We start from the raw sequence: 26355 nt of genomic DNA on the forward strand, positions 1-26355 counted from the left end.
ACAGTCGTTTTAGGATGCAGGGCTTGTCATAGTGCCTATTTTAAGGCTCAAATACAGAGACTAGGCTGAAATCTCACTATTCTCTCATCAGAATAACTGGAATGCGCCCAGATACTTGGCCATTTCTAACTCTGCATTCTTTGAGCTTCCCAGGCCTTCCCTTGTGCATGTTGTATTATCTTTTCTGTCCACAAAGATTTTGAAAAATCAGCAGAGTACAAGTAGCCCCTGAAATAAAGGCGTCATTCAAGGAACAAAGAAGTAGAAGGAGGGATCCAATTAAAATGATGAAAATCTTTAATTTTTATTTAGGTATACTTGTACGGACACGTGTATATACAAATACAGATCGTATGGGTTTGTTTGTGTGTGGGTATTTTTTTTTTTTTTTTTTTTTTACATTTTCTTTAACGTTTATATAATGTCAGCATTTCAAAACAGCACTCGATGAGTAAGTGCAAAGGAACTGCAAAGCAGGGCAGTACAAGCACAGGACCACACGGAGTTGGACTTCACACCCAGACGCACACACAATGAGTGGCTTCAATGGGGTGTCAAGAGTAAGCATGGAAAGCGGATTTTGACTCATGGGTAACCTCCGACATGCCAGCATCTATTAAACTGTACAGACAATGGGAGCAAGCCCATTGTAGGGAGATTTGTCTCACATCCTAGCAGCCCTGGGGCCAATGCATGGGAAAAACTCAGTGATGCCAAACCAGACACAGACCTGACCATTCACGGCTCTGAAGGGAAATAAAATGTGGGAGGAAGGCGAGAGACAAAAAAATAAACTAAACATATAAAGTAAAAGGGGGGTGGTGTAGGCAAACGGGGGTGTTGGTGGAGGTGGTTTTCAAAAGAAAAGTCAGTGACCACAACTCTGAGAGCAATGAATGGAAAGGAGGAGTTGAAAACTGTTTTTCTAATTATTTGAAACTAATACAAATGGCTGCTGCCGTTGCTAAGGCACCGGAGAAAAACAGAGTCCCTGAAAATCCACAGGTACTGTGTGACTCTTCCTTTCACAACGACATGGAGAGGGAAACAGCCCCATTGAACCTTCCTACACTGATTGGTTTGCAACCATTTCCATGAGCGAGCTGCACATGATATCGATAAAGACTCTTCCTGGGAAAAAATAAAACAGTCCATGAAAACAATCACACACAGAAAACCAAACCAAACCAAAGTACAGAACCATTTCTAAATTCCCTATCCTTTTCAAACCAACATGCTGGTGGAGAAGGGAGGGTGGGCCACAGGGCTCCAACATCAGACCTTGAAAACACTGAGGACAAAATATTGATCAAAAAAGTCATGTTGTTCCAGGTCCCGAGATGATGGAGTCATAAGATTGGGTGGGCAATGGCCACACACGAGTCCTGTATGGAGCAGTGTCTCAGCCACTTGTGACTCTTGTTTTCAGCCACGGTACACATTGGATGTTTCAAAGCCTCAATGCATGTTTTGTATCCTGAAAGTCTATTGTTCTCACTTACAAAAGACATAAGAATCAAATTAATACTTTATTATCAAACACTATATACAACAGAGGTTGCTAATAATACAGAATTTAAAGAACGCAGTTTTTTTTTTTTTTTTTTTTTTTTAATGTTTTACTTTTCTTTCCTCTGCCACCCAAGAAAGTACAGTACAAAACAATAGTCTAAACTAACACGAACTGTTACCTGGTCTATTAAAGGATACACGGTATCCACTAAACAGACAGATCCTTATTTCCCTGCTTCATGTTGCAAAGCCCTTGGCAACCAGGGGCAAAGGTCACTGGGGTTTGACTAACTGGGGCTGAGTGGCAGCTATGACTGCCCTTTAGACTTTTGAGTTGTTTTTGAAATTAAAAGCATCTACAAAGTTGCATCAACATCCTCCTAAGCCCCCAGAGGATTGTAACAACACCACAAAAGGCCACTAACACTTTTTAAACAAAATGGAAACCGTCTGACACCAATCATCTTGAAAACTCCATGGCAAGTGCAATAGCTATGATTACGTCACTTATAAGTAGAGAAGCATACTGTCTACTGGTGTGGATAGTCTTGCTATTTTCTTTATACTTAATTTGCAGTGGCAGAATGGTGAAGTAAAGGGGTCGAATTTCACTGTGGAAAAAATGAAAGACAATGGCAGAGAGGGCCATGAGTAATTATTTCACCATTTGTTAGAGACAAATGCTAGGAAAACCACAGAAGTCACCATTTCTAAATTGAATTTAGCACTACTAACGTAGTTATGACTAGCTGGAATCATTACAGAATCATTTGATTTCCTTGTGGTTATAGAACATGCAGTATTATTTTGGTTGTACTGATTCATTTTAGAAGGTATCTTTCTCCCCCTACCCAAATCCCACTGGACCAACAAGCCTGTAACTATTAATTATTTAAAAAAAAGTATTTCTGAATATTACTGAGAGTACTAAGTATATGAATAGTTAAAGGAAAAAGGAATTGAATGTCGTGAACTTTTGTTTCAGTGAAATGGTGGCTGCCTTCTGTGATAAGACTCTGCCACTCCAGAGGAGTTCCTGATGTCAGGGGGGAATAGGATTGATTGTATCTGTGAGGCTGGCAACCCCACGCACATGGTTCCATGTGAGAACAGATTCGGCAGTGACATCCACTCCAAATGGATCAGGTAAGCCCAGATTACATTTCAACATGTGTACAACTCTCCAGGGTGCAATACGTTTACAGCTGCCTTTCATTCACATACTTTTCTAATTCAGAACTACTCACAATTCTAAGCAAATTCCCATTCACGAAGTCTGTCCATAACGTGACCTTCTCTTTTTTTTTACATATACATCTTAAAAAACAAAGATATAAAAAATTCTTATTTTGCTGGAATGCTTTCAATTTTTCACATTTTACATGATCATCACATTTCTTACTTTGAAAGGCATGGTTTCTGTTGACATGTGCAATAGCAAAAAAAAAAAAAAAAAAAAAAAAGGTTGGATTCCTTTTCCATTGGTCTAACACTTTTCCCTGTCTAAGCTTTGGATTTTGAAGTTCATGACAGCCCCACCACCAGTAGAAACCCCGAGGCTTGCATTTCCTGGTAATCGACTGGAAATGTCCCCTGTTGGCCATGCTAAGATTCCTTCAACAGGGTCATCCTGCATTTATTCTCGTTCTGCCCCACCCCCACAATGAAACAAGATAGCCCCCATATTTCTAAATGTATCAAGGGATACCACTTTTTCTCACAAGTTTAAATAGGACAAGCATATATACTCACTCTCAGCATAAAGTATATCTAAATAATGTATTTTCTATTCTAGTGGATTTTTAAAAAAATATTTTGTTAAAGTCTTTGGGACTCCATCTTGTTTATCTCCCACAGATAAACACATGTTCCCCCTATGCTTTAGGCTGTGCCAGAAAGGGAAAGAATATAAAATCAACACTTGAATTTTTTTACTCCAAACTTTGGAATTTTATTTCCAAATTTCCCTTTAGCCCTCCCAAGTCGTGCTGACTGACTCTCCTGGTGACAGGGGTTTGTGTCCGAGCCCCTGCAGTCATGGAGTGTGGAGCAAAACGTGGGTACTAGGGTGGGAGGCGGGGAAAGGCCACAGCACACTGGTGCTCCAGCAAAGCCAAATCATGTCTCCTCTGGCCACTGCGGTCCTCTCCTTGGTATACATCATCCCCCAGAGGAGCATCCAAAGCTATTCCACTATGCACTCATCAACCCTGGCTTGTCAGCCTTGGGGAAGGTCACTTTATTCATAAAAATGCCTCTTTGAGTTTCTAAAAAAAAAACAAAGTTGTAGCACCATGGTGATCTGTATTCAAAGAAAAAATATCTGGTGTGCACTGCCCAGTCACCAAAAAAATTAGAGGCACTCACACATACACACCCCCAGCAAACCTGTAGTTTTCTCTGTTTTCACACCTGCTCTGTATTAGCATTCCACACCCAACCTGCCTCCTAGAAAAAAAAAAAGGCTTCTTTTAGAGAGCACAAGTTTTGCTGTCAAGAATGCTTTAAGACAGTCATATTAAAAAAAAAACCCAGTGTCTCAACCTTTTAGAAGCCAGTTCATTTATACACTCCTATAGGAAATGGTGTAATATTATATCTATTCTTAATACCTCCCCTCTGGACCTGACATGGTGACATGATGCCCTGCGCGATCATCTTACAGTTCTGAATGAGAAGGCATAAATATTGTATAGGATAGCAAAACCCTCCCGGGCCTAGCCAGCGCTGGCTGCATCTGCCACTACTCTTCCTTGTCCATAGACCGCTGACACAGTGCGCTACCGGAGGTGAGTTCTTAGAGGAGAATGCACAGGAGCTGACGAACCACTGGTGTCACTACGACAATTTGGCATTTTCATCTGGAGTCCATTTAATTTGGGAGGGGCGAGAGAAGTCAGGGGCCAGGGCTGGGGGTGGGGGGGGTGAGGGAGGCAGGAACAAGTTTAGGCCCCCAGCCCCAAGTTGTTGCTTAGAATTCAGGCTGAAAGAAAGAAAACAAAAATCTGACATCTGCCAAAACCCAATAACAAGTCCCTTCTTAGGATGAGCAGTTAGGTGGATCTCTGGTGTTCCAAGACCCTGATGTTTTCTGTGACAAGTGACGGGAGGAGACTGTGCTATAATGTCAAAAGCATCGCCAGGAGGAACAGTAGGATTGCCAAAAGGCGGCTGGGTATCCTTGGTGTTTGTGCCGCGTTCTCGCCGCGGGATGGCTCGGCTGACTCATGTACGGTGTCATCTGTTCAAATAGAAAGCACACATTCCAATGAGATTTCACATCCTTAATAACTCTCTTGCAGCAGCCTGCTGTTAACAGACCTCGCCACCCTCTGCAAAGTAGGGTAATGAACCTTGTGCCACCATTGACTTTCATGTCTGCATAATCACTCATTATTTACAGCAAACAAAGAAGCAGCAAAGAAAATTGGACTTTCTCAGCAATATTAATACTTTCCTTAAAAATTGAAGGGAAAAATTATGCATACACTGTAACCTTTGGCACGTGAGCTGCTTTGGTTAGCCAGCTGTCAGATATGCCTTGCACAAATTTCAGATATGTGAATGTACCTTTGAAACCTAAGATGTCACAAGCAGGCAACTGACATGTTGGTGGGGGTGGGGCAGAATGCACTGCCCGTTTCCCTTCTTTTAGCTGTTTCATAGGATTAGTGTAGATTGCCTGGTTGTTGGATGCCTAGACGAATTTTCAAACATGAAAAACTAAATGCCAAAACAACAGCATTTTGGATAAACTATACATCATGCCTAGTAAACTTCAATAAACCTATGCCCACTAGTTTGCCTATAATTAGGTGTCAATTATGGTGCTATCTCTATTACAAACCCTGTATTTCTAAGATTAAATTACTTGAACTTGACTATTTTTATTTTTATCGGGCTGAAGCTTGGCACATAAATTATCAGCGTGGATGCAAATTTTCCTCTAAATAAAATGGATTAAGTGAGTTAAGCTTCTTTTATTTAGCTATAAAGTGTTATATGAGGCTGCCTCTGACTTTGGATAGCCTTCCTGATCTGCATGATTAACAGGCTTAACTTCAAAATGGGAACTCTGCAGCAATTAGTACCAAAGAGAGGTTGGAGGCTTGCCTAGGAGCCATGCTCTGCTCCAGGGCTGCCTGTCTTCTTCTTTCCACCTGTCTAACATGCTTTTCTTTACTGTTAATTAAATTAAATTAATCAATGTTTTTGAGAGGTAAGGTCTTGCTCTGTTGTGCAGACTGGAGTGCAGTGGCCCAATCACAGCTCGCTGTAGTCTTGACCTCCCGGGCTCAAGCAATCCTCCTGCCTCAACCTCCCAAGTAGCTGGGACTCCAGGTGTGAACCACCATGCCTGGCTAATTTAAAACATTTTTAGAGAGACAGGGTTTTGCTTTGCCTCCCGGGCTGGTCTCAAACTCTTAGCCTCAACCAACCTCCTCCCCTGGCCTCCCAAAGCATTGGGATTATAGACAGGAGTCACCATACCTGGCCACTTGTGCTTTTAGACTAAGGATCTCTGAATAACACATTCTGGGGGCCAATAGTGAGTCCCTGTGCAAATTTTATCTCAGCATCAGGGTAACTTCCTGTAGGTGCTCAGCAGTTGCCATCTGGGAATTGCTCAAGGGTCAGAGAGAATGGTAACAAGGCTCTAGTGGTTGTTCACAATTATATTGACCTCAAAGGATAATCCCTAAATACCCCGGATGGGGCCACCTCAAACCCCTCAATGGGTTAACTAACCATTATTTTAAACTCATTTATATTTTCCTACCACACGTGTCACAATAAGGGTGCTTTTAGTTCACTGGGTAGAATCACACTCCCTAACATTTGTCCTAAAGTAACCACTTTTCAGGTTCACAGGCTGACTTCTGCTTCAGATATGCTCGTTTGGGATGTTTCTGTCCATCACATCCATTCCCAATGAGAAAGGTCTTCTTAGTGTTGAGTCTCCTGCCCTGGAGTGCTCTTACCATTTTAGCCTTCCCTCGAATGAAAGCTGTTGCATCCCCTTGTCAAATTTGCTCCCTTTTCCTGGACCTTAGTGAATCTACATGGAGTGATTTTAGCCTAGGAGACTAGAAAAGGTTAAGAAGCAAGATGGTAAGATAAATGGATGCAGAAAAAATATATATAAAGTCCTCCACAATGTGGCCAAATACCTTCAGACTCTCCTCTATTCTCTGCTCTTTTTCAGCCTTGCAAGTGTATTAATTAAATCTGTAGTTAACAGGAAGTAGAAGTAAAGGCCCTTAATAGCCCTGAAATTAAAATCCAAATCACTTTCTTAAGAGCACCAATATGTTGTCAATCAAAACAATGGAGCACTTCAGGCTTAATTGTGAAATAACCATAAACCCTGAGGATTCCAGAGTTCATTTCATAATATCACATATTTAAATACCTGAAATTGCATCAGCTATTGGATTCCTCTCTATCTTATTTTTACTAGCATATTACCCAATCCTTCTCCTTGTATAGTTTACAAGTGTACTGTTAAAGGTACCCAGCTAGCACTTAGATCTTAGGTGTGAACCCCTTCACCACAACCCTAGTCCCTTCTATGTACACAGTGAGGGCTATCCATTATTCCAGGTCTACTCAACACAAGACACAGGGAATAGGTCTTACAGGGTAATGGAGAGAAAGGCTTTTGTTTTTCATCTAAGTGAAGTATGAGGCTAAGTGGGCCTTTCAGTCCTTTTATCATATACAATCTTTGGAATTAACCTTTTATAAGCACCCAACGAATATATATCTTCCTGCCCCACAAAAGGAAAGTCAGTCCCATTAGGGCATCAGGATCCTTCTCTTCTTCCTGCAACACGCTGTTCCTCATTTGGGATTCCACAAAGCATCCTTTGATTAAAACAGGTTCCCAGTGTTGGGAAATTCTACAGCCCCCAAAAGTGAAATGAGAAACTGGCTGTCATTTGGGCAAATCTGAGCAATTTCAGAATTCTAAGGAGGAATTCATAGGCAAAATCTATCCCAATGAAAAGTACACCTAAATATGAGAGAATTTCTAACACTTGTAACATGGGCTTGGGAGAAGAAAATGTTCCTCTTCAGAAGCTAAATCAAGTTTTGCCTCTTGGCTACAGGATTCCACAACATGGGGGTTTCAATGGTTAATGGAGAGAACACTAGCAATATTTTGGAGCATGTTATGTGGCATATGTCTGCCCTGAGATCATCCTGCATCCCTGATGATAGGAAACTGGCAGGCAGAGTGTGCAAGCAAACAAAAAAGACAAATACATTCCAAAGACAGGTGAATTAGTACACATTGCTGAGATCATGCAGTGGAATCCTTTCAGACTTGCTGGGTTCATAAAGACTGGGTCTACACCCGGAGCTGGGGGAAGGCAAATACCCTTTCATTCAGTGGTTTGACACAGTGGGGAAGAATTGCAAGTCTGACGGGACTTTCTCTCTCTTCTTAGAGACAGAATCTTGCTCTGTCACCCAGGATGGAGTGCAGTGGCATGATCATAGCTCACTGTAGCCTCGAAATCCTGGGCTTAAGCAATCCTCCCGCCTCAGTCTCCCAAGTAGCTGAGACTACAGGCACACACACCACTTCTTTTTTTTTTTTGGAAAGACAAGGTCACACAGTGTTGCCCAGGTTGGTCTCAAACTCTCAGCCTCAAGCAATCCACCCATCTCAGCCTCTCAAATTGCTGAGATTATAGGTGTGAGGCACAGTGCTTCACTCCTTATTGTTTTCTTATTGCCAGGAATTGTGGCTCACCCTTGTCTCACTTTGTTAGTGAAGTTGCTCACCAGCAAGCCCTTAAAACATAGCTCTGACTGACTCAAGGAGCTTTTCCTGCATGTACACCTACGCTCTACTCCCCAGCACACGTTTGCACACACTGAACTACATTCTGCCAAACTTTTGCAAACTTCCAGCAGTTACATGTCCATCAATTTGGGGCCATTGTGCATTTTAAATGTTCAGTGAAAAAAAAACATTGTTTCCGCAAAGACAGTGACATATGTTCATGCACAAAGGCATCTTAATATCTTGCATTGTATCGTTAGTGGAATTCAAAGGTAATTTCCCTAATGGCAGGATGGTCCTCCATGTGCCTCTTCATTACCAGAGAAAAATATGCAATCTGTTAGGTATCTAAGCAGCCTTCTATGCTGTAGACAGGCAGTGGAGATTCCCTGGGGAAAAAAAAACCATGGGAAAGAGATGCCTACATTATGTACAATGTGTATCAATAGATCATAATCCTGGGTAATTTTTTTGTTTAGAACATGCTGCTCATTCTTCTTGTGGCTTCTTAACAAAGCCAAGAGACTTAAGTCCTCTTTATGAACATACCTCTAGCAACGGTAAGAGACTACTACTTTGATACTAATATTGGAATAGGAGTCAGAAGATCTGAGTATTAACCTTGGATCTATCTAATCAGCAATGTGGCACGGGTGAGTCTCCTCAGTCACAGAAGAAAGAGTGTAGACTCTGGGGTTGTTGAGGGAGATACTGAGTAACTTGTAGATCCTCTGATGGCCCAAGTCCCCAATTGTGAGGACTCTGGTACCTTAAGAAGCCAAAGTCATGGCTCCAGATTTCCAGGACACAATTAAAATGTCTTCATGTCAGCATTCATTCCTTAAAACTTTCTAAAGCCGCTAACTGATCCCTGGGGAGCCACTAAGACCTCAGAGAGCTCATTGTACACACCTCTCATTTGCGCTCTGGGTGAGATGCCTGCCTTAGAAAAACGAGAATGCTTCAGGGAAAAAACTCTAACTCTTTCTGTCAGTTATAACGGGCAAGCTATTGTATGTCCTGAGGCACAGCATTTACTCAGGGTAAGTTTCCCTAAGGCTCATTGACTGTGCAGTCCTGGTTACAACATTGGAGGAAAAAGTGGACCTCAATGCCTGTTAGTTTCTAGGACCATAAGGAAGAGAAATTTCTACTACAAAAAGAAAAAAAAAATCTCCATTTACATAAGGGGGCTCAAATCTCTCCATGAAGAGGAAAACATTTTATTGCCCTTAAGCTTTGAGATGATCAAGGGAGATGGGTAAGGAAACCAGTGAAGATCTGGAGCAGGTAGGGGAGAAGAGGACACCACAGAGGAAGGGAACACACAGGGCCTCCAGGCACACTCCTCCATAAGCAGTTGGCAGAGGGCGACCACACCTCCCAGTGAATCTAGTTTCATTAAATGGCCAGACTGAATTGATAACCAAATGAATAGTTTACATGTTCTCATTATCCATAGTATGCGACAGACTAAATGCCTCAATGAGTGCTTTGATGGGTTTTATTTTTCTTTAGTTATGGGAAACATTAGGAGTGTGGAAGTCAATAGTAGAAAAATTTTATTTATCCTTAAAACTTATTTTGCCTCGGTAATCAAGGATCACATTTGGCTCAACAGGCTACTGGTACATTTGTGGCAGCAAGAGATGTGTGAATTTGTGGTAGCAATGTGATTATACTTCTCTAGACCAATTACTATTGACAATAGCTAAAATAATATTTAAATAAAATAAAGTTCCTTAGGTCAGTTCAATGATGCATGTAAATTTCTAGAGAAAACTAAATATGTTGAATTAGTTTCTATTTTGTGCAATAGTCTTATTTTATCTATAGATTTGGACATAAAAAATAAAATTTTATGAACATATACAATAGAAATGTTTTGTGTCTTATATGAAAACAGAACCTTTAATATTCACAGTGATTCACCAGCATGCTCTGAGGATATGGTAAAAGGCAGTGAGATTTTAGCATTCTGATGGGGCTTCTATATTAGGATACTGCATTAGCTCAAACCCATTCCAAAAAAGAAAAGTTTTATTTTATCTAACATGCATTACACAAAGATACTGGAGGAATGAGGTAGAATATAAGTCATATTAGCATTGCTAGCAATGAGCAAAAGCAGAACAACAACTATACCATGCAAACATGCAGAGAGGAAGAAAGGAAAAAAATACTGAAGCACCAGAGAAATAGATGCATTTGTTAAAAGAGATTCTCTAAGCATACTAACCTGCTGGTTCTAATGAATTTTCTACTTTGTCGTTAACATCGAAAACACGATCATGAACACCTATAGTTTTCATACAGCTATCTATAACAAAAATAGAGATAACAGCCAAATATGTTAGTGAAGACACCCTTAAACTCCCATTTCTTTCTTTTTTCTTTCTCTCCTTTTTTTCTTTTTTTATGTAAAGATTGTTTTGCAATCAATGGCATGTTCTAAATGCCAATATTGTTCCCATTTGCTCTGCATGTACAACAGTCTAAGAAACAACAAGTTAGCAACTGCTGTGTACTTAAGTAAAAGCATCATGAAGAATGAGAAAAAATATGATGAAAACTAAAATATGAATGTTGATATACAAAACAGATACCACACAAGATTTAACAGTAAAAAAAGTTTTACCGCTGTGAACCAGACCACACAATAAAGCATGCGCAGTGAAGCCACCCTCTGAAGCTCATTCTAGTGAACTTACTTGTTGGTCTCACAAAGACTTTGAGCTTTAGACAGGACCTTCTTCCATTATCTGGGATTGCAGAGGCTGTAGATAACACAGAGAGAGAGCAGGAGAGAAAGAAGAGAACAACAACACATTACTCTTCATTTTCACATACACATGATGGACAATAAATTCTTTCCTGATTTGGACAACAGGAACTTTCTCTAATTCTTCCCCCAAATTAAAACAAACAGTACTTTTCAGGTCTCACTGCTACAGAAAGGCTACTTTCATATCCTGATCTTCTCTTTTCAATACAATAAAAGAATCATGCAAGAATCTGAGTAATCTGTGAAGAAATACTTTGGATTTTTATTTCAAAGGCTCTTCCATTTAACTTGATCTGTTATCAATTTTCTCTAAATCGAGAGGATAATGTGTGAGCCCTCTGGCTTTCACAGAGCTGCTCCTCCTCTGCTGCAGGAAAAGGGGCCCAACAGAGGCATGAGGTGAAAGTGCCGGCAAAAACCAATAACAGAGAGTTACAAGGCAGACTTAAACATGACCTATTTCTGCTCGGGAAAGCAGAGCTTTGTCCGTCCTGAAAGCTTGTCTGTCAGTGCTTTTGCAGGTAATTCAATTAGAGGTTTTACTCAGAACTTGGCTCTGCATTCTATATGACTAACCCAAGCCCGGTAACTTCCATCATGCTATTATAAGTACAATATGCTATTGAGAAAGCACTATGTTGCAATGGTACATGTATTTTTTTTTTAATTTGCCACAGAGAAGGATGGAATTAATAAAGTGGGCTTACCAAAACATGACAGCATGTTTCAAGTTATAAATCACTTGAGGAAGAAACTTTCTTCTCCTCTTCAAGATAATAAGACTGTAAACTTTCCCTACGGTTGAAAGATTATCTCCCCTCTGTACACACAGCAAAATGTCAAAGGAATTTCCAAGGGCAGTAAGGCCCTTCACAACCACATGTATTTACTAATGCATTCTAGAAATGAAAAAAATTACAGAAACGAGCGTCGCATACTTTCCTCCCTATGTGTTTGCTTCAAGTGGTTTCTTTGTTCAGAAAAAGCAGATGACATCCATCAAATCACACATGGCTTACAATTAGTTTGGCAATACCCAAAGTGACAAAGCGAGGGATCGGCATTTGGTGTGTCTTCTCTTTCCTTTATTTTTAAATTATTCCTCATGGGGAGCCCAGAACACAAAAATGCTTCTTTTGCAGGTGAGAGGATTCAATATACAAACTTGCAAACACATTTTATACAATCTCCTTATGTAATTCTAGATCCAAGTAACTCTCCTGGAGGAGAACTAAATTCACCAACTAAATAATGTCAAGTAGTATAGAGCCCCCAGTGTCCCTATTCAACACCTGTTGAAAACTACTTTAATTTTAAAACAAAAGTATAGAGAAAAAGTGTTTTTGGTCCTCCCTATCTCCCCTGGTTGCTCTGACAAGCAGTTAAGAAGTGCTAACAGCTGGCTTTGCTGTAGGCTTTCATTAAATCAAAGTCAGAAAAACTCCCTCTACTGACATTTACAGTAACTAGTGTGTTATTTAGGGCACAATATTTGCACTCTGCGGTTTGATCCAGGAAATGGTGTCCTTCCTGTGGACCTCAACTGCAAATGTGCATGTCGCAAATACAGTACACATAGGTGACTCCAATTCATTAGGAAAACCACGGGTTCTTGAGGGAGTATATGTCTTATTCATGAGAGTTAGTGTGAAAAAAGTGACACATGGATGTTCACACTGCTGTTCTATGAATTTCCGAGCTGAGATGAACTCACTTCAAGCCTCACGAACTTGATTTGCTACATGCAAATAACTGACTTTACAGATGATACTGCTAGATAAACATGGTGAAGACAAAATCAAATGCTTAATTGGTTTAGGGAGGAGCTTCTTGGATTTAGTACAGGTCTTTCAGATTTGTATATAGGAGAAATAAATCCAGGACATGAAAATTATTGTAGGGCACATGGGAATAACTAAAGAGCAAATGATAAGCCATCCAGGAAAAAACTGGAGAGTTCTCTCATGAGCTCTCAAGGAGGGACATAGTCTTAGCTAGTGGATGTGCTACATACTTCTGTAAATTAAAAATATCGAATGTATTTGTATTTATATGACACATAAAATAAAAACCTCTCTTCCCTAACAACCTGCCCCATTACTTCCTTATTTTCTATCACCAGAAAATGTGGCTGATGCCTTGTGATACTGTTTGACTATTATACTCTAATCCTTAGAAAAATTTATGAACAAGGAATATTAGCATACAATGTGATATGTGAGTACACAACACAGATTGCACGCCATGGATTGACTCTGTCATCACTGCATCACTGGCCTGAGCTCAAGGAGTAAACTCCTAACCCTTCAAGACAACCTGAGAAGTGTGCCTTACTAGCTCAGTATAACTTGGGTTTCTTATTTAACACCTTGGAAAACAAACAAAAAATCCAAAAAGATGAAAACTTTTTCCATATAGTATCAAAACTCTATTTTTTAAATGTAAGGTTTAATAAAGTGAGAGTGTGGTTTTCCTCTATGTTATGCTCAAGGTTCTTTCACCACACACTTCCTGGCTGACAAAGGATACCTTTATACCAACTTAAATATACAGATGATTAATTTTTAGTACTATTTGAAGATATAAGTGCATTACTAATCACAATAAGCAAAAGGCAGAGGACTGAGCACTAAAAACAAAACATAACAGAGGAATTGAAACATATAATATTCCCACTACTAAACTTATAAAGAAAATCTCAGGATCAATTTATGAGCAATAGATAGAGCAGAGGATGGAAATGAGGGAGTAAAATCTTAAAACACGCCTTGTTTTTGTCAGGAGGTAGGTAGTATTAATCCTTAGGGCTCTAGAGATACATCACTTTGTCTTAGTTAAAAGCCAACTTTATCTTAGTTAAAAGCAAATATGTAAGCATTTTATACATAAATTATATACATAAATATATATAAATTTATATACATAAATTATATTCACTATATATAACTTCTTGTGCTGCTTTCCTTAGAAAATGAATAGTCGATGTTGAAAGTTGATAGTGAATAATTATAAAAATCCATTACATATTACTGCAGCTTCATCTACCATTTCAAATGCTTTTAAAATGCCTACTATGGGCTGGGTGCAGTGGTTCATGCATACAATCCTAACACTGTGGGAGGCCAAGGTGGATGGATCACTTAAGGCCAGGAGATCGAGACCAGCCTGGCCAACTTGGCAAAACCCTGTCTCTATTAAAAATGCAAAAATTAGCCGGGCATAGGGGCACACACTTGTAATCCCAGCTACTCGGGAGGCTGAGGCATGAGAATTGCTTGAGTCCAGGAGGCGGAGGTTGCAGTGAGCTGAGATTGAGCTACTGTACTCCAGCCCAGCAACAGAGCTAGACTCTGTATCAAAAATAAATAAATAAAATAAAATGCCTACTATGGATCAGCTTCTTTATTAGGTGCTGTGCATGTGAAGAGATATAAGATTTCAAACTGTCCCTGCCTTTGTGTTGTGCTTCTTCAAGCTGGGACATAAATATGAACCACAGTTTAGGGTACCCTGGAGGGATCCATGTGATAGCTGAGGTTCACATGAAGAGCCAGTGCAGCTCTGGGCAGGAAGCAAGAGTGTGTACCAGACATGGTTATCAGAGGCTTCACAGGTCCTCCAGAAGCTAACCAGCAGCAACTGGGACAGAAGACATTTTATCCCTAAATTTCCAAATCGGAGCTTTGGCAACCAAAAAGAGGCAGTGACTTGCAAACAGGTGAAAAAAATCTAGATCTGAAATCTTCCTCTAAAGATACGCGGATTTTCTAATAGGATTTTTCAACTTAAAATGAGAAATGTCTTAAACAGCCGCCGCATAATCCAAATTCACATCCATTTACTCAGTTTACTCCTTAAAGTGTATACTGGAGTCAGGAAGCTGGGAATAGGGATATGGGGACAATTAAAACAAGCATTATCTTAATAGCAACTTTATAAATCAATCCATAGAGTCCCTTCCCCCGAATGAGCTGCAAAGTACCAATCAAAACCTTATAACACATAATGAAATACAAGCTGGAGACTCTCTGGTTCTCTGTGTTTAGAGTACCTCGCTAATAAGGCCGTGAGGGCCCCTTACTTTTACTCTGTTCCATGACCTCAGACAGGGGCTCTAACTTTAGCCTTCCCAAAAATCTTGGTCTCCTGGGGCTCAGGTGAGTGTGACTCAGCACTTAGCCAATTTGGTATAGAAAAGTGACCATATTCAGTGCCCCAAATCAGCACTTCTAAAAGTTATAATTAGCAATGCAAATATATGTAACATTCACACCACAATTCATCATAGGTCTATCCTTCAGACAGAGTAGAGAACACATCCCTTCAGGTACTGCCATGATGCTTGTGGCAGGCAGCTTCTGACATGGCTCCCAGTGATCCCCAACTTCCTGTAGGCAGGCCTTTGTATAATCCCCTTCCCTTGAGAGGGCGCTGAACCTATTAACTTGCTTCTAATGAGCAGAACACTGCAAAAGTGATGGGTTGTCACTCTGATTATGTTACAAAAGACTGTGCCTTACTTCTAGCGAACACTCTGTCTTTTGCTCATGAAACAAGGTACCATATTGTGAGATTTCCAATGGAGAGGACCATGTAGCAAGAAACTAAGGGAGACTTCCAGCCAAGAGGTGCAAGGAACTGATGTCATAGTTCAACAACCCACAAGGAACTGAATCGGCTAACAATCGGGTGAGTGAGCTGGAAAGTGAATCCTTCTCACTGAGCCTTGAGATGACTGTTGCCTTAGGAGAAACCCAAAGGATCCAGCTACGCTGCCCCTGGATTCCTGGTCCACGGAAACTGTGGAATAATACATGTTTTAGCCACAAAATTTGGGGGTAATTTTTTCATCAAGAGCTGATACAATGCTGTACACTAACAAATCTGTGTAATTAAAGGCTTCAAGCCAACTTCGGACTGAAGGACGAAGACACTCCGGCACGCTCTGCTAATGGCCAGCATGCCCTTGCTCCCACAGAGCTGCACACTCCTGATTCTGCAACTGGATCCCTTACTAGTTTACATTTCAAGCTACTGTTACAAGTCCGCTTAAAATATGCCTTGAAGAAAGGTAATTATAAGCTGCTGTTGAAGAAATACGACAAGACGTATCAATTTAAATGTTCTCACTCCAGCATTTAAAAAGTGTCTTTCATTTTCCTTCCTATGCAGCTTAGTTTGCTTTTGCTAAGGCAGCCAACCTGTGCTGTTCTTTGCAATTACATGATGTCTCATTTTAACTCTGAACTGCTGGGGAAACCAAAATGAGTGGATACAAAATGTGAACACAAATCTTAAGGAGAATGCCTTTCTTCAAATAGGAGAAATAGAATGCAAAGGTAGTCTTTAAAAATACCTGAAAGGATTTTAAAATAAGTTAAAACTTCTCTTACTATAAAAAAAAAAAAAACTCCTATTAGTTATCTTCCACACAGGCCATCAAGTTAAATACAAAGATTATGAGACTTCAAACAACTCAAAAGTTCCCTGATCATTAAGGTAACAACCATTCTTCTTTACGAAGTACCAAACTTTTAGCAGAAAAGGAGGGAAATATTGTATTTCTTTCACATTTTCAGGCCCAACACTGTACTCATTAGTCAACCTTAACATCTCTGCCTAACCTTATTCAGCTTCAAATCTTAATTCTGAAAGCCAAAATCCTCCTTTTCTGTGTCCCATGTCAATCTGGGTACTTTGGGAAGTTTTATTTTTAAGAATATTCAGCCGCTTTCTTCTTTTTAAAGAAATGAGTGTGTGGGGGGGCACTAAAAATGCAGTTTTCCATTATGTTTGCCACAGGCAATATTTCTCAATTTGTGCAAGTCAAAAGAAAAGATAGGCTATTAGCTGTTAGCACGGCCCAGTATTTTCCCCTGTAGGTTTTTCATGCAGTTCAACATACAACACAAATATATGCAAATTAGGCAGGTGAAGGTGGAATTAAGCATTAATATTCCATTCACAATAAATGCTGAAAAAGTAAAGCCCGTTTAAATACATGGTACTACTAGAAATATCTCCTAAAATTTGACGAATCAATAAAATCCAGTTTGTGTATATGAGTGGAGTGGGGAAACAGAAGAAGTGGTGGGAACAGAATAGAGATTAACCAAAGCCATATGGACTTGGAAAATGGTTACCAGATCCACAGAAAACTTCTTAAAACAAAAGTTAGGCCTCTTCTAAGGGAAGAATACTAGAGCAATAATTTGCAAATGGCTATGTGCCCTTTTTTAAAAGCACCATAGGATACTTAATTTTCATAAAAAGAACAAAATCATGTGTTATGATGAAATACTTCTCACCCATTCTAACTTTTGGGATTTAAAAGTCACGTGTTTTAATGACTTGCTCATGGCCCTGGTTTACCAAGCTTGCATTCATGGTGCAACCCCAGGAGCTGCTAAATTTGCCAACACATTTCTTCTTTTGCAGTCCACTGTGTCTCAAGACTTAAATCATGGGCAGGTTAAGGTCAGAGCCCAAGATGTAAAATTTAGAAAGGAGGTCACTAAGTAAAGATAGAGGCCTTGGAGAAATTAAGAATATCATGTAAATATTAGAAACTTTGATATGACTCTGGGGATGTTTCCTTTAAAAATTAGAATAAGAAAAGGAATGTGTTTCCCACCACATAACAAGAGGGATAGAAAAACATATTCTGCAAGTTAAAACTTGGTTTTAACACCAGGGAACTGTAACAGGGAACAAATAATTAGAGTAAACTTCGGGACAAGGGAGGTAAAATAAGTTCCAGCTGTGCAGCCACACACAAACGAGAAATGGGAAGCACCACCCACCCTACTCACTGTTTCCCTCCCCTCCCATCTCTCTGCCCCCTTAAGGCAAAGTTCTCATTGCTAATAACTAACCTGAGTATTATTTAAATTCTAGCAGGTAACTCTCAGTAGATCAATTACTTTTTCTTAGCGACCTCAAGTAAATGGCTGAGGACAAGTTTCCACTCATTTCTAGGAATACTTAAGTAGGACATTAACATGCTTTTTATATATATGTATCTGAAGTATGAACAAACTTTTACTTGCGTTTAAAAGCTCAGTGACAACAAACTTTGTTTCTGCTGCTTACTGAAGAAGGGGATGATTTGTCTCATAGAGTTTGATATCTATTCAGGTACGAGACAAAAACGTGGATTTTGGAGGACGATGTTAAAATGTCTCCTTATAAGAAGCATTTCTAGTTCTTTTTTTTTATTTCTTTCTTTTTTTTTTAGACAGAGTCTCATTCCATCGCCCAGGCTGGAGTACAGTGGTGCGATCTCAGCTCACTGCAACTTCCACCTACCACGTTCAAGCGATTCTCCTGTGTCAGCCTCCCGAGTAGCTGGGATTACAAGTGCATGCCAGCATGCCCGGCTAATTTCTGTACTTTTAGTAGAAACAGGGTTTCACCATGTTGGCCAGGTTAGTCTCGAACTCCTGACCTCAAGTGATCCCCCTGCCTCAGCCTCTCAAAGTGCTGAGATTACCGGTGTGAGCCACCATGCCCGGCCCATTTCTAGTTCTAAGGAAATTTTAAGACAGCTTTAAATAAATCTCACATTCTGAATGTAAATTTCACCTCTGTCAGTCATGTGAATGGGGAAATCTCGTCCACAAAGGCACAGAAAGCAAGATAATATTTAGATATCACTTTAATTGTCTAAGAAACTCCTTAACATGAAGAAATATATTTCAGTTTCTTATATATTTTACTATTTTTAAAAATCACTGAACATCTTTGAACAGTTAAGAAAAAGTAAGTTTTCGATTATCAGTGAGTGTTCTAACTATTCTCTGAGACCTGGCCTTGCCTAAGGCCACACAATATTTAAGTGACTTTCTCAGGCTTTAAGGTCAGCCAGTTCTTTCTTTCTTGTTTGTGGTTACTCTGGTGAATCTACTGTACTAGAGAGGTATTATCTGACAAAACAAAACAAGACAAATCAGCAACAAACCAGATAGGCAGAATTATTCACTTAGAAAACCTCTTCTTCAGATGGAAGCCCCATAATAACCATAATAACAACAAAAACAAAAACTCCAACAAAGGCAGAATTCCTAGAATCCCACAAGAGGAACTATTTATATTATTGCTTCTCCACAGGCTCCTTTTGCCCCTCTGTGTGATACCCTATGAGGGTGGCTGTTAGCTGTTAGGCAACGAAAGCAAAGCCACAAATCTCATTCCTCATTCGTACGATATTAACAGAAACAATGTCGTTATTAGACAGCACTAATGTAGCATGACAGTAAATTACTAATAAATCATCAAGTTAATACAATTCAAAGAAGCTCCTAGAAAAAAGTTAATATTTCTGTGAGCCTTTCAAAACCCCTTTCATTTTTATTCTCCTTGGTGAGGGTTCTTTTAAGAAACATGGCTTAGCAGTTTGAGTGTATGCATAATGGTTCTCTTTCTCCCTGGTTCATCCTTTTTGACTTATTTTGTGGTTCTGAGCCAGCTACTTAACCTGCCTATGCCTCAGTTTCCTCATTAGCTTCATCTTCTCTAAAACAAATTTTAAGTATGACCTGTTTTAGAGGGGTAGTACAATTTTATAGGGCACTTAGAAACTCAGGTGATCCCTACAGATCTAGAATATTGTTTCACTACTCTACAGATTGATAGCATCAGCTCTGCGCTTACTGAGGCCTCTGCATGGGGATATCCCTAAGCAGGGGGCACCCAGCTGAAGGCTTCTGAGGTTGTGAGTTCTAAGTACAAATATGGAGGGGGAAGGACTCAGGTGTGGATAGTGGTGATTAAAAGTTACTTAGGAGTCATAAGAAAAACAAGGGAAATTAACTGTGATCCTTTCTAGCCTAAGTTTTAAAAACCAGATTCTACCATAGTTTGATTTGTTATTTTGTGTGTGTTGGAGGGTGGTGGTGGTGATGAAGACATTTATGTGAGGATGTGTACTGAGGCTGAGAGAATTTAGAGAATTAGGGTGCTGGAAGATCCTGATCCTTTTGAAAATATGTTAAGATCTCAGGTCTTTTTTCAATCCATGTTAAGAGTGTGAGCATGCTATTAAGCTAGAGGGACAGTAGGACAAGGATGTAAATCCTGCAGAGAGGAAACTAGGCTGGGTGTTGAGACTGCTTTTGCAACATGACAGTGATGACACTAAAGAAAACCAGCCCAGAGGTGGCTATAGGGCCTGCACCATGGCCATACCAGTCCATGGATATTGTGCTGCTATATATAAACGCTCTCATTACGCTCTTTAATTTTGTTTTGTATGCTATTTGGGTTAGCCTGGTGTCTAACTATAGTCCCAGCTACTAAGGAGGCTGAGGCAGGAGGATCACCTGAGCCCAGGACTGAGACTGCAGTGAGCTATGATTGTGCCAGTGCACTCCAGCCCAGGCGACAGGGTGAGACCCTGTCTCTAATTTAAAAAAAAAAAAAACAAAACAACAACAACAAAAAAACACAGGCTGGGTGTGGTGGCTCACACCTGTAATCCCAACACTTTGGGAGGCCAAGGCAGGTGGATCACTAGGTCAGGAGTTCAAGACCAGACTGGCCAAGATGGTGAAACCCCACGTCTACTAAAAATACCAAAATTAGTCGGGCATGGTGGCAGGCACCTGTAATCCCAGCTACTCAGGAGGCTAAAGCAGAGAATTGTTTGAACCTGGGAGGCGGAGGTTGCAGTGAGCCAAGATCACACCACTGCACTCTAGACTGGGTGACAGAGCGAGACTTCACCTAAAAGAAAAGGGTGGGGGAGGGGTAATTATCTGTTTACACAAATCAATGATTTCTTTGGTTATATCTCTTAACCAGTAAGCCATGTTCTCCCCAGTGTCTATCATTTCTGGTGGTATTACAATTATCTAGACAGAAATATCCATTCATCTAGCCTGCAGGCTCCACATGGAATCCTAGAGGCCTGAACAAATTAACGTTCTCTCTGTAGAAGATGAAATTTTACCAAGGAGGGAGTCGTTAGGTACCAGGAATGTATATTTTGTTTCACACTCAAAATGCTTTCTTTGATAACACTTTTATGTAGATAGAGTGGAGAAAAGGAAAGTCAATCGCATGGACTAAATTCTAGCTTACTCTGATTGTCTCTGAGACAGATTATCTCCAGAAAAGTTAATGGCTGTGCATTTCCATTCGTCATAGCACAGAACAGCAGCCAGGGTTTCCTCTTCCATAATCCGGTCCCAACCTTATTCTTCTTCATTTTGTTTGTTGTTTGTTTTTTGAGACAGGGTCTCTGTGGCCCAGGCCGGAATGCAGGGGTGCAATCAGGGCTCACTGCAGCCTCCACTTCCCGGGCTCCCTCTTTATCCCTCCCACTGTTTTCCCTTCTTTGGCATACATTCATAGCTTGTACCAACAATATTCCCTCCTAGAATCTCCTGGAAAGTCCACTTTTTCTCATGTGACCTTTCCTTTGCCTCTCAAAATTCCTGCTCCCTCTGGCCACTTGAGGTATGTCTCCATTTCTCCAACACAATAACCCTCTTCCAGGTTCCCACAGAGATCTGTTTCCGTCTCCTTATTAGCACTTAACCCATTATATTTTGTTTTAGAACTGGTTAATACATCTTATTTCTGCCACTAGAGCTGCAAATTCCCCCAAAGGCAGGAGCCATGCCAAGTTGTTGTGTTCTTGGGTTCTTGGTTCTGGAGAGTCTATCGCTTTGTTCTTAACAGGTGTTCAATAAAGATCTGAAGAATTATTGTAGAGATTTAAAAAAAATCTGCCAAGGCCAGGCACAGTGGCTCACATCTATAATCCCAGCATTTTGGGAAGCTGAGGCAGGAGGATTGCTTGAGTCCGAGAGTTTGAGAACAGCCTGGGCAATGTGGCGAGACCCTGTCTCTATATATATATAAAAAAAATTCTTTTAATTGGCCAGGTATGGTGGTGTGTACCTGTGTTCCCAGCAACTTGGGAGGCTGAGGCAGGAGGGTGGCTTGAGCCCAGGAGGTCAAAGCTGCAGTGAGCCGAGCCGTGTCTGTACCACTGCACTCCAGCCTGGGTGACAGAGTGAGACACTGCCTCAAAAAAAAAAAAAAAAAATCTTCTAGCTGCAAGGCGATTTGTTGACCAAATATGAACTAAAATTTAGGATTAGGACACAAAAGTGAAGAGAGCGGTAGCGGTAAATGTCAAAGAAATTAAGAAAACAAAAGAGGGCCTTGTCCTAGAACTAGAAGTCTCCCCTGCCCACACTGCTGGCTCCTTCTTGTAGAATGATCTTGGAAACTGATCTAATAATCAGGCAAAGCCAGGGATATATGAAATTCAAGTAGGTAGCATTTCAATATCTGTAAGAGTGTGGGGTCCCAAGAAGTAAGAAATAAGTGAAAGGAGGCCAGGCGCGGTGGCTCACGCCTGTAACCCCAGCAGTTTAGGACGCCAAGGCAGGCGGGTCACCTAAGGGTCAGGAGTTTGAGACTAGCCTGGTCAACATGGCAAAACCCCATCTCTACTCAAAAAAAGAAAGAAAGGAAGAAAGGAAGAAAGAAAGAAAGAGAGATACAGAGAGAGAGAAAGGGAAGGAGGGAAGGAAGGAAGGAAGGAAGGAAGGAAGGAAGGAAAGAAGGAAGGAAAGAAGGAAGGAAGGGGAGAGAGAGAGAGAGAGAGAAAGGAATGTGGGCATCTTTAGATCCAAAGATATGTAGAATGTAATCAAATGATAGTTTGGGTACAGGTTGCAGGCCCCTCCCAGTGAACAGAGAATAAAAGCAAAGTGAGGTTAGAATCCAGGTGACCATGGGCTTCTTTAAGTAATGATAAAAGGTGGCTCTGGACAATCATGATCACAGGTAAGGGTGACATTGTCCTTGCTGAATTCCTCTAATCATGAAGATTAGAGAAACCTCTCAGCAAGTTAAAGCAACTCAGATGTTACATGAGAACATAACCCCCCAAACTGTTCTGAGGGATACAACTATCTTTCAACCATAGCAGAGCTTAAAAGAGGCATTTTTTAAAGAGTCAAAACCATAGCGAGTATTTCTTGTACATTAAAAAATGCCATCTGTGAATGTGGTACTTTAATACTTTTAAACTGTGGGATAACTTTGGCCAATTTGAGTAACAGGTCAGACAAGCAATTCTAATTTAAAATATATAATGGAAAAATTGACTTATATTTGTGACTAAGTGAAATTTTAGCAGTGACGAAACCTATAATTTACGTGTACAGTTTTAGAACATTTAAGAGAACTAAAGGTTCATCATACTTTAAAATTTAATTTGTTATAATAAGAATTACTGAAATAAGAAGTTTTTACAGTCAGACAACTAAAATACTTTTAAATGATAGAGAATAACTAAATCTAAGTTCAGCTTAAAATGTTTTAAAGTCTATTTAATTCACCAAGGTTTTAAATGAAACCAAATATTTACATTTGCTAGCTTTATATATAGAATAAGATGTATAAGCTAATCTGAATAGGCTAAATTTGAAATTTTTAGAAAGATTTAAAAAATTTATAACTTCAATAAGTCAAATTTTAAATGTAAAATTTAAATGAACTTATTTTACAGATAAAACCCACCCTTCTGTGTACCAAAAATTCATCCTGACACTTCCTTTCAGGTCCTGGATCACATGCTGCCTCCTCAGAGAAGCCTCCTATGACCACCTAATCGAAAGCTATCTCCATGTTTCTGTAGCACTGCATCCAGCTCCCTACTAGTATAACTGGCAGTTATAGATTTGTTTGTTTCCTGGTTTATTGTCTACTTCCTGATGAAGCTGTAAGCTTCAGAAGCAGGAACCATTTTTTAATATATCACAGTGTTTCTAAAATCTAACATACTGCTTGGCACAAAGGAGGTACCCAAGAAACATTTTGGTAGGAGTGAATAAGTGAATGAACTGAAAACTGAATTAGCCAGAAATAATCAGGGCCATATATTACAAAAAATAACCAAAGGCAACAAGGTGTTCCAGAAACTTGAGATCTTCACAGATTGATTTGCTATGTTTTTAACTCTGTGAATATTACCTTTTATATTTCCTCTTGCTAATGTACAGAGCAATCTCATAGCTAGCTAGATGAAAACTTTGCCTACTTTATTGCTGGTGCAAACTTATTGAGAGATTTGTTTACTATCTGATTTGCCAGAAACCATAGTTTAGCAATCAGATAATGCACAGATGGATAATAAAAGATTGATAAATGACAATTATAACTTTAACATGAAGTATAGTAAATAAATCAATGATGCATTTTTAGGAGCTTCTAGTATACGAAAAGCCTGAAGAATGGAAAAAAGGATAACCATCCTTTAACATTTTGTTTCTATTTCTTAAGAAATTGCTGCAGCTAACATATAAAAACAAGTATGCTACCCATTAATCGTGACAGTGACACCGATGTGCTACTTCAGTTTTAAGGAATCATTACTATTGCTATGCTGACTCAACATGTCATACAAATAGGAAGATTTCTTGTATTACTTGGCATTTTGAGGAGAAATGCATTCGATTTTGCCACTGCTTAGCAGAAGAAAACTCATGGGTCAACTTATCTTTTTAATCTAGGAGGTCTCAATTGAAATTGGCTTTGAAGTTTGCTAATTACAAAACTCAACAGGGGTTTTCCCTTATTTGGTGTAACTCATATTTCTATTCATTAACCCCAGTTTTAAAAAGATTAAAAAGTCTGAATAGAAACAACTTAAAAGTTTGAAGAACAGCCTCTCCCCTGTGATACCTTTATAGACACTTCAAGTGCAAACTTCCCCCGTACTATCAAACTCCATTTAATTACAAATCTTCTGTGGTTGCAGGAGGGGAAGGTAAAACCCATACATTTTGAACTTTCCAACCACACAGGGCTGTAGGAAGATGAGAAATCAGTAAATTCTTTTCACTCTATATATTGGGGAAATTTATGTCAACCTGAGTCACAAGGAAATCAAGATTCTGAAGGGCAATCCTGCTAGCTGCTTTTGCAGGGCCAAGCCACTGGGTTCAGATGCTTTCATTCGGGTGAAAAGATCATTACCAGGCGGCTCCGGGGAAGCTGGCCCTCCTGTAAGTGTGCTCCTTTGTTATGAATATGGAACAGATGGAGCCAAATCTATCTGCTCTGTAGGAACAAAAACACTTACAACCCAGCTCTCTCTATTAAAGACTCTACTTAGCTCCTTTATACCATCGGCTTTCTGTGCACTGCTGTGAGGTTTTGACTTTATAGAAAAAGGCACTTCATAAAAGCAACAGTTCTTACTCTTAAACCAAAGTGGCCTAAGAACTAAAGAAGATGAATACATGGTTTCACCCACAGGACTCCTTGGAGATATGTAGATATTCAATTAGGTGTGTGTGCGTGTGTGTGAGTGTGTGTGTGTGTGTGTGTGTGTGTGTGTAGGAGGAGAAGGAAGACTATATTCAACTCTGGTAAAGGTCTGCATTAAAACAACATGAAAATATAGAAGAGAGCGATGAAGATGTCATGTTTCTCATTACAAGGATGGCATCTAATTGCTCTAGCATAATAAAATGGCAAGATTTAATTTTGTATATATGTCTGTAAGGCTAGCGAGGGCTGTCTTGAACAAAAAATATGACTATGCACAACAAAATCATGCGGGTAAATATGATTAGTAATTAGGACCATACCACAAAACAAAGGCTATATGACACCTCTTCACTATGAAAAATAATATTAATTACTTTCAGCATCATTATGCCAATTTGCTTTTACAGTCTGAATGATGCAAACACTGCAGGTAAAACCAATGCATGCACTTATTTATCATGCCACAAGAAATCTAAGGCCATCCCTACAATGTGCTGTTGCCGAGATATATGTGCTGACAGTTAGCAAGGTAAGTGTCACAGACCTCCAGGTGTGGATACACTACTGTATATGCACCTTCCATTGATAGCAACAGAGGGAAAGGAGTGTCTGCCTTATTTCATTACATTTATTATACTGATACATTTAAAGTCTGGCTGCCTCTTCGGAGATAATTGAAAAAAGAAATTCTGTGGCAGGATGCTTTGATTCTGACTAAATCAAGTCTTCGGGCAAATTTCCTCCTGCCAGTGGAAGCACAGCTTGCCTGAAGTCGTAACCTTTGTGGGAGGAAAGGAACTGGCCTTGAAGCAGATCATGAAGCAGATGTTTTATGCCAAATCAGAGTCTGGGGATACGTAGGCTACTGCAAATAAAACTCTTCTTCTGTCTGTTCAATCATTTCAATTCCCTGCAGTGTGAAATATGAACTTGCCAACAAATGGCCAGCGTGCTGTGCCTCGCAGCA

General features: G+C 39.9%; 1 protein-coding gene across 6 annotated transcripts in view; it reads right to left on the reverse strand.

The window, feature by feature from the left end:
• Positions 1-279: 279 nt before the first annotated feature.
• EFNA5 (ephrin A5) overlaps positions 280-26355 on the reverse strand; it is a 295312-nt gene continuing 269236 nt past the window's right edge. For 5 of the 6 annotated variants that reach the window (XM_005557480.4, XM_073994005.1, XM_073994004.1 and 2 more), the window contains 3 exons: positions 11020-11085; positions 10548-10628; positions 280-4753 (listed from right to left, as the gene is read on the reverse strand). In XM_005557480.4, coding sequence (XP_005557537.1) covers positions 4632-4753; positions 10548-10628; positions 11020-11085 — 269 coding nt within the window. In that variant the 3' untranslated portion in view covers positions 280-4631. The remainder of the gene's footprint in view (positions 4754-10547; positions 10629-11019; positions 11086-26355) is intronic. The other variant, XM_005557481.4, reaches the window with a different exon arrangement.

This window comes from Macaca fascicularis, chromosome 6 (assembly GCF_037993035.2).
Source record: "Macaca fascicularis isolate 582-1 chromosome 6, T2T-MFA8v1.1".
In the NCBI taxonomy this organism is placed as follows: domain Eukaryota; kingdom Metazoa; phylum Chordata; class Mammalia; order Primates; family Cercopithecidae; genus Macaca; species Macaca fascicularis.